This window comes from Cyprinodon variegatus, unplaced genomic scaffold, assembly GCF_000732505.1.
Source record: "Cyprinodon variegatus isolate N-32 unplaced genomic scaffold, C_variegatus-1.0 Scaffold766, whole genome shotgun sequence".
In the NCBI taxonomy this organism is placed as follows: Eukaryota; Metazoa; Chordata; class Actinopteri; order Cyprinodontiformes; family Cyprinodontidae; genus Cyprinodon; species Cyprinodon variegatus.
In genome coordinates, this window is record NW_015151219.1 from 232,541 (window position 1) to 242,316 (window position 9,776).

General features: G+C 37.3%; 1 protein-coding gene across 1 annotated transcript; it reads left to right on the forward strand.

The window, feature by feature from the left end:
- The first annotated feature begins 4,010 nt into the window (after positions 1-4,010).
- On the forward strand, positions 4,011-9,776 carry LOC107098299 (vimentin A2-like). Its single transcript, XM_015395898.1, has 9 exons — positions 4,011-4,626; positions 4,912-4,972; positions 6,306-6,401; positions 6,617-6,781; positions 8,527-8,652; positions 8,736-8,956; positions 9,067-9,110; positions 9,198-9,283; positions 9,355-9,776. Exons 1-9 carry the CDS (start codon positions 4,100-4,102, stop codon positions 9,394-9,396), a joined length of 1,368 nt encoding a protein of 455 aa, XP_015251384.1. The 5' UTR covers positions 4,011-4,099; the 3' UTR covers positions 9,397-9,776.

The window sequence follows — 9,776 nt, forward strand, 5'->3', positions numbered from 1 at the left end:
GGATGGATGGATGGATGGATGGATGGATGGATGGATGGATGGATGGACGGACTACTTCAAAATGGTTTGAGATATATAGGAAGTCACAGATTATTTTAACAGATAATCTAAGAATTATGCAAGAATGGAGCCTTTTCCTCTTCCAGTCCCACCGTTGATCTTATAGTGTTTATTATAACAGTCTTTCCTCCAGCCTTGCAGATCACATCAGTTACACCAGATGTTTATCTCCCTGCAGCAGTCATTTCTGAAAGGCAGCAAGCCAACTTAAAATCACTGAGCCCACCCACACCCTCAGGGTAAAATCGTTTCAAAGAAAGATTTGTTAATTCAGTCTACTTTAAGGAAGAAATACCATTAAACTAAACAAAACAAGACACTGTTCAACTGTTTGTCCTCATTGTTTCCATAGAGATACACAAGCTGAGTTGCATCAGTGATTTAAAAGTGTAGAGTGTCTCTGGCTCAGCTCTTCTGCTCTGTGTCTCTCAGAATCATTGAATCTCAGCAAGTCAGCAAGACTGCACTGAAAGCTTTGTTTGCTCAGAGGAGAGGGAGACAACACGAACAAAAGGCTTCTGGAAATTATACTGACTTGTGATATGTTTTTATCACATTTTGCTGTTCAGAAATCACAATAATGACTAATAATAACTGTAAAAATATATTCTGATTTGAAACCAACACTAAACCAGAACAATTAGATATTGAGATCATAAGAAATATTAATATTCCTTAAGCTAAATAAGGAAGCTGACAGTTTCTCCACCCTTACAATATCTCAATTTCTTCATCTAGAAGGCCCCTACATAACAGCTTGACTAATTCAAAGCATGACAGAGAGACACTTATTGCAATTAGTTGCTGATAAACGCTTTTTATATGGTTGCTTGACATTTTGTCTTGTGACACCATAAACTTTAAAGAGGACTTGCAGAAAAGCGTGAAACTCTACTCATGTCCTAATGATTTAATTCAAGTAGCTATTTTAGTACAAGTTTACTAGATTGAATTATCAATGTTACTTCAGTAGTTTCAGTTTATGTTTTAGATCATTTTAAAAAGGAAGATATCCCAAAGAAGTTTTTTCCAAACAGAAAGGTCTATGATGTTTCCGATTCATTCAGCTTGTCTTGTGTCTTTTTGATATAACTGAACAGAAATTAGTCAGTTTCTGTGAAAAAAATATACTTTAAAAAGAAATATTTGAAAGTCCACGAAATGAATAAATGTACATGTTATTTATAAAGCACTTTAAATACAGCTTGTAGATGCACCAATGTGCTGTATGGCTTTCATAAAGCCAATGAGGAATTAAGCACTTTTGAATAAAACACAAGGTAGTTTACAGAGTCAGACCTTATTTAAATGTCAAGAAATATGAATGAGCTTTCAGGAGAGATTTCAAATGATCTAAACCTTCTCATATTGAGGGGCTGCTCCACGTTTTAAGTGCAGTAACAGCAAATCCAAGGTGTCCTCTCTCCAATTGATACACCTCCGGGTTCCAGGTAAGAGTCCAGCTATGGCGTTTTGAATCATTTAGAGATGCTGTAGAGAAAGTGCAGAAGTTAGATTTAGTTAGAAGGCGCTTGAAATATCTACAATGAAATTAAAAACTGTGCTGTTTTGTGTCCTATTAAATAGTTAAATTTACTATTTATTTGTTTAATACACCAATAAATAATTTCTTATTATAAAACATACAACTGAGTAATTTAATACAACTTTTAAAATATGGTGTTAAATAGTTGCATGTCATTTTTAACATTTAATTAATATTATAAATTCACTGTGCATTTACTTATTTCGTGATGTCCACCCAGCAGACTCATCTGAAAAATTATTTAAATTCTCAACTTTGCATGTTTAACTCAGTTAATTAAATTAATGTGGCTCTCATAGACCCTTAGGTCTGATAGGCTGCTTTACTTATAGATCAAGACAATTTCTTCCTATGGTTATGACTCTGGCATCAATATTGTTGCTTGGAAGTGCAGAACTTAGACTTAGACAAACCTTATTGCCATTTTGTGTACACAGAGTGTATACAAAACGAAATTTCGTTTATACAGCTTTCTGTCAGTGAATGAGCAGTGAAAAAGAACATTTGCATTCATAAAGTGCAGCAGTGATCACATGTAAACAGTGTAGGAGAGACATGGTGCAAAATAGCATTAATGTGGATGTTCAGAGCAGTGCAAAAATAAATATATATGGTGCAAAAATGCAGTAGAACACATTTGAGTTGAGTTCTATTAGGTATTATGTTATCAGTGTGATGCTGAAGTCACTTCAATAACGTGTTGCAATTATTTATTTATCTTTTTACAAACTCTAGATGATCCAGTGCAGCCTCTATACCCCTGCTTTGATTTTTAATATGTCTAATAATTTCAGCTGTTAGGTCCAGAGTGGAGGAAGCTCATGCAGACTTCAGACAGTGTTGAAATTAGCTCCACCCACGACTATTAGATATCCTCAGACTAAATTAGATGTGAGGCTAAGAGGTTTTTGCATTGCCCTGCACTTATCTGTGCATAATTTTAATCACAATCATTAGATCAAGAGGAAAAGGAGCTTGCAGAGGGTCTGTCTTTTGAAAATTAAACTGTTATCTTTTTGTAATCAGCAGCAGCACTGAGTGATACAAAGGTGCTGTTTATCACAATGGAGGGAACATTTCTCTTTGTAAAGCTGTGGTACATGAGTTATATTTTATAATATTAGGAAACAAATAGCTTCTGCTCTTTTGTGGCTGCTGTTTAAGCAGCTTTGGTGCTGAAAACAATAAATCGCTTCTTTCAGAAATGTTTCTTGTAATTCAAGTTTTTAGCTTGGCCTGGTCATTGCTGGTCAGAGAACATTTGAGGAATGTTTTATTTCTGATTTGTCATTATGCAGGTGGTGAACAATAATAATAATAAAAAAAAACTTTTGACAGCAAACCCTTTCTCACCCTTTTTTTTCAATAAACTCAACACAGTTACAGTTTATCATTAAAAACAAGCAGATGCTTTTTATTCATTAAAAGTAAACATGGTTTCATGTATCCAGGGTATGCTGGAAGACGATATGACAAATTTTTCTTTCAGAAATTGAAAAATATCAGTTAATAGTTGCAACACTTGGACTTAATTTATGCTTCAACCTGATCTTAAAAGCACAATGTGCAGTGAACATGAAGAGTGAAGGCCCTTCCTCATCCTCTTCACATAGTGACCTACCTGCCATCTATGAACAGTACTTTTAAAAACCATGGCTTTTTTTTTTTTTTAGCAGTAAGTCATATTCATAAAAACTAACAGTAATAAATTCCCTTAATATGCCAGTCTGTGTGTAAAGATTTAATTCTCTTTCTAATGGGAATTACTTAACCCTTTAGTGTCCAAATGACACTAAATTCATGGATATAAGAATCACTGCAGCAAACAAAGGAAAATGTTGAGGTCAAATGTGGTCTGCAGGATCCCTCTCTGTCTTAGAGCTGAGTGTAACTGCTTTATAGAATATCCCCAGAAAGCTAAAGTTATCAACTGTGGGATATATTACCTACTGTAAATTACAAAAAATGTGAAAGAACTGATTAAGAACTTCATTTAAAAAGTAAATAATCTTAGTTATTATTCTTTCTTACTTACTTTCTTTCTTTGTGTGTTTTTTTTTATCATACTCGGACAAGTGACTTTATTTTATATTATATTGATCTTGATTTTTGCAATGAAAATGTTACAAAATTAGTAAGTATTTTTCTGTCTCCAGTAGCAGGCTTGACTTGATTTTCTAATTAAGAATTATTTCACTGAATGCCCTATAAAGGGTGTCATTTACTGAAGTCATCCTAACCATGGGAGATTTTTGTAAACAAAGATTCAGTTGGTATTTTTAGTTGTCTTAAAGGAAATGTGCGCGCGCGTGTTTCCCAGATTTTAATTGGATGTCAGAATGTCGCTTGAGTATTTGCATGAGGAGGGGACTATAAATAAGTAATGCTTTCAGGAACGCCTTTCCAGGCGCAGTCCGCTGATGCAGTAGAGCTTGCACCAAACTCAGATCACTCTCCTCTGGTTGCTGACAGTTTGAAAAAGACAGCAGCGGGATGTCCTACAGAAGCACACCGCATTCATCCTACAAGAAGATGTTCGGCGGGGATCGAACCGCCGTCCGGAGCAGCTACTCCAGCCGCCAGTTCTCCAGCCCGGTGCGCTCCTCCCGGGTCTCCTTCGGGCTCTCCTCCGCGCCGAACATATACGCGACAAAGACCCAGAGGCTGAGGAGCAGCGCAGCCATGCCCCGGCTGGCCTCTGAAAACCTGGACTTCTCCCTGTCCGACGCCATCAACAGCGAATTCATGACGAACCGCACCAATGAGAAGGTGCAGATGCAGTCGCTCAACGACCGTTTCGCCAGCTATATCGAAAAGGTGCGCTTCTTGGAGCAGCAGAACAAGATCCTGCTGGCTGAGCTGGAGCAGCTGAGGGGAAAAGGCACGTCCCGGGTCGGAGATCTGTATGAGGACGAGATGCGGGAGCTGCGGCGTCAGGTGGATCAGCTGAGCAACGAGAAGGCTCGGGTGGAGGTGCACCGGGATAACCTGGCAGACGACATAGAGAGGCTGAGAGAGAAGTAGGAGGCATGGCGCTTCTTTGGGGTTCTCATTTTGGAGCCTATAATTCTTATTAATAGAAATGCACATCCAAGGGCCACTAATTAAATACTTATTTTATTATATGTAAATAGAGGATATAAATCCAATTTTAATTAGATTAAATGATTGCATATTTTCACCGGTTTGCTATTGTGTTCTGTTAATTTTTCTCATACTTCATGTGTATGAAGGGCAGAAAAAGCTGGTTACACATCAAGGCTACATAATATAAAAAGTCTGATTCTCTGTCTGTCTTTTTGCAGGTTGCAAGATGAAATCTCCCAGCGGGAAGAGGCAGAGGCCAATATGCAGAGCTTTAGACAGGTGGGCTGTTGTTGAGATGAGAAAAGCCTTCTAATCTTTATGCATTTGTTTTTATTATTTTTTTTGTAACAGGACTCTAAGGAAGAGAAGCACCACTGCTTAGTGCCCTACAGACATGGATGAGACCCGAGTTCTCTCATGCCCCACCTTTTAAGATGTTCTTTTCTGAAACCCTGAAAACTGATGACATGAAATTAAAAGCCATTTGTAAAAGCTAAGCCTTTAGTTCATCTATGAGTACTGCTCATAAGCTGAGAGACAGTAAAACTCTCCTCTGATGGCACAACAGCAGATTCTAGCAACGGTCCACAGGCTGACATTGGCACGGCACAAAAGGCTAAGTTTTTGCTGTAGTGTTAAACCAGGCATGCGATAAAAACAGATTTTTTTAAAAGTCTGACTGGTCACCAGAGACAAGCTGAACACCACAGCATAACAACAGTGTGAGTCAAATGTGGTTATCAGAGCGAGAGAACGGACCACCATGTGATCTGGATGTCTCGTTACTGGGAGAGCTTCAGCTCAAAGAAAGGCTCTTGTTTTGGTGTTGTCAGAGGTTGTTCCCTGTCACCTGGTGTTGGGTCATGGGAATAAATACACAGGACAGTCACTGGACAAATAAGGTCAAATTTAAATAAGTGGCATACATTCAAGTCCAGAATTTAGGTTGTAATGTTTTAGCCTTGTTTGTATGAATGGCAGGAAGGAAGTGCCAGGGGGGGCTGCCTCGGTGGCACACAGACAAGAATGCGCGGCCTGCGGCCGGCTCCTGCTCAGTCAGGCAGACAGTCACTCCACCAGCCTTGGGCTTGTTTGGGAAACCCTGAATAGTCCACTTTGTTTGTGGCATTAGCACTAGGGCAAATCTGCTTCATTCGCTGATACCCAAATTAGGAGCTGGCCAGCGCCCTAACAAAGCTCTGTTGCGTTACAGAATGTGAACATTTGCTTGACTAAATTGGTTCAGTGAAAGTAAAATAATTTCTTAATGCAGTATTTTTAAATAAAAGGCGTGTTCCATCATCAATTTAGCATATACATGATATATATTATCTGTAGAATGAAAAGAGAAATTCAAGGAAAGTGTAGCTGATAAAAAAAAATAGATTAAAGTGATTTTTAATAATGACCAATAATGTACAATTCTTGGATTTAAATAAAAGGAACTACTTGGCCATACCTTTATTACCTTGCACTATGACACATTTGTGAGCTCTCTTTACAATATGAGAAATAAAATTTTTTTTTTTTTTAAATGTCATTACAAATGCCTCATGAATAATTCATGTAAGCTTAACAAGTCACCTTATTAAGGCTCAGTGTCACGGTACAGGATGTGGACAACGCTGCCCTAGCCAGACTGGACCTGGAACGGAAGGTAGAGTCGCTACAGGAGGAAATTAACTTCCTCAAGAAGCTGCATGATGAGGTAAGCATTCCTTTTTTTGCAGGGAGAGCGGAAATGCTGTGCTGTGATTTTAAAGGTATAACTGCCTGACGAATGAAAGTCAGAGCTTAGGAAAGCCAAATGATTGAAAATTTGTATGAATCTTCTCAAACTGTAAGCATTTAGAATGTAATCAATTTTCCACAATACAAAAGGTGCATTTAGAACAAGCTATTGTTTTTTTTTTCTTTTTTGAGGAAATGCTGGAGCTGCAGAACCAAATCCAGCAGCAGCAGCACGTTCAGGTTGACATGGAGGTGGCCAAGCCTGACCTCACAGCAGCTTTGAGGGATGTCCGTCTGCAGTATGAGAACCTGGCCTCTAAAAACATCCAGGAGTCCGAGGAATGGTACAAATCCAAGGTGCACAAAAATGGAGGGAATGATCAATTAATTTCTGTTCTATCCAGTTCATTTTTATGGAGCAAATTCATAAGAAATTTCCCTTTACAGTATTTCACGGTACAAAATGGTGCCAACTTTGCCAATTATTTTCAAAAGAATCCACCTCTAAATGAAATTACTGTAGAGTATGTAAAAAAATAAAAAAATAAAAATCAGCTGATCATTTAATGCTTGTTAAAGTTTTTAAGCTGAGGGTCAAGAAGACATAAAAAAGAAAACACAAAAGACTCGGGCCAACCTACTTTTTATAGGAAGGAAAGACGGAGTATAAAGAGGCAATGGCAGCTATAGCTTGTTCAAAAGATTAGGGCAGCAAAAAGAGAGCTGTAGATGTACCAAAAATCATAGAAAGACAGATAAAACTATCAAGCTCAGCTATCTATTGTATTTTGTATAGTTTACTAAAAGAAAGTTTTTTTTTCCATTCCTTTGTACTGAGCTTTTAAGGATATGGGGTTTGCTTTTCAGAAAAATCCCTGGTTGTCTTGGGTTTTATTCAGCAAGATATTTAAATTAAAGCAAAAAAGAATATACAAATAAACAAACAAACATATAAATAAATAAAAAGGGTGATACGAATATGAACACTTTATGTTCTGCATTGTTTTAAATTATTTAAAGATGTCAATTTATGAATTGAAATCTCACCCTTGGATATTTTTTGCCTGCAGTAAAATTACAGAAATAGCTCAGGGTGATCATAGCCTCTCTTATAATAGAGTTAATGAAAAAGTAGATGTGTTTCTTCCCTGGGGTGGCAAAAAATTACTAAAATACCCCAAACACACTGAAAAACACAGATGGAATATTGTTTAATTGCAAATGCCTTGTGCTTGTGATAATCTTGAAATTATTTATTAGATTTATGCCACAGTGTTTATTTAGATTTTTTGTGCCAAAAGGCAACAAAGGCAATTTGAGACAACACAATGATTTCTGAATTTGATGGTAAAAAACTATACATACTTTAATCTGTTCAAGAATTAACTACTGTAATGGTTTTTATGTTTGAGTCTCTCAGTCGTCCATCAACAGGATTCAGTTGCTCCAAAGGCGGCTGTACGTCTTTTAAGCAACACCTTCAGACGTGTGCATAAATCACCCCAGTTTTAGCCTCCTTCCACTGGCTGCCTTTCCATTTTAACATTGTTTTTGAACTTCTTTTTTTCATTTTTAAAGCTCTATATGGTCTTGCCCTATACCCTTAATCACTTTGGGTACTGATTGGCTTTTTTTAAAAGGATATCAAATTAATAAACAAATAATTTAAATGCAGAAACTGACACTTCTAGTAATAGATTTGAGACAAGAATTGACCAAATGTGACACTCATTTTACATCATAGAAAGTACCAAAAAGTAAAATTAGACAAAATTATATATATTTTTTGTGATAATAAAAATACAAAATGTGTTTTGATAAACATAATCACATGTGCTGTTATCACTGTCTCTTAGGGTCATAAAGTACTTACTGTAAATGCTTTAGCACTGGAAAATGTGATTTTTCTATTGAAGAATTTATTTCAAACCTCCTCATTCACTACACTGCCAGGTGCTGTTATCTCCAGTAAAGCTACTTCACTCTTCTTGCTATATTTGCTTCATCCTTTAGTTTCTGACTCATCATTTATTGAGCAGTTGATGTCTTAGTTCTGTCCTTCAGAATGTCTGACTCCTTTTTTTTACCCTGGTGTTTAATAGTTTGCTGACCTTACTGAAGCTGCAGCCCGGAATAATGAAGCCCTGAGATTAGCCAAGCAGGAAGCCAATGACTACAGGCGTCAAGTTCAGGCACTAACTTGTGAGGTGGATTCCCTCAAAGGAACTGTGAGTATGCAGTTTTTTGGCTCTCTGTCAAAATATGTCTTTAAGAAATATAACATTTTGTTTTCTTACATTATTATTTAAAGAATGAGTCCTTGGAGCGGCAAATGAGGGAGATGGAGGAGAACTTTGGCCTAGAGAACAGCGGCTACCAGGACACCATCAGCCGCCTGGAGGTGGATATTCACAACATGAAGGACGAGATGGCCCGGCACCTCCGAGAATACCAGGACCTTCTGAATGTAAAGATGGCTTTGGACATTGAGATTGCCACCTATAGAAAGCTGCTGGAAGGAGAGGAGAGCCGGTAACATTTTATAAAAGAAATATTTAGTGCATACTTGGTGTAGAAGGGAAACATTATTTTATTGATCAAAGATGTGACCTTTGTAAAAAGAAATTGCTATTCCTCTGCAGAATCTCCACTCCCCTGCCAAATTTCTCCTCTTTAAATCTGAGAGGTAAGATTAGTGTTTGCACATTAAATTAATCAGCATCATGTCTTTATTTTAAAAATACTTTACTTTCCTATTTTTATTTCTCCGTAGAAGCTCTGGCTGATTCTAGACCTCATCTTGAAACCTCAACAACGAAGAAAGTTCTCATCAAGACCATTGAGACCAGGGATGGTCAGGTATGACATGCTCATAGTGATGCAATGTCCCTTCTTAACAGATTTATGCATTGTGTTCTCTGCTCTTTTAGGTGATCAATGAGTCGACCCAGAATCATGATGACATGGACTAATACCTTCTTTGTCCACAACAAACAAGCAACCTAAGCAATAGTAAAAAGAAAAATCACCGAGGCTATAAGCAAGAGAATGAATCTACACACAAAACAAACAGAAAACAGCTTTGAAAAGTGCCTTTATCTGTGAAGGTTCAGCGAACCTGTTCTAGTTGACAGACTGTTAGGCTTTTTTCTTTGGCTCATATTGCATAGTTACATTTTTGTCTAGACAGAATGAGGACATGAACACACATTTAGCATAGCAATTTGTTTAGATGGTGTAGAAAAACCCTTTCCTTGTAACCACACTAGTGTTTGATCAATAAAGCATGAAGAACAACAAATCTGTATGCTGAAGAAATCACTGTTTGCAGCAATAAACTACTTCAACTCAA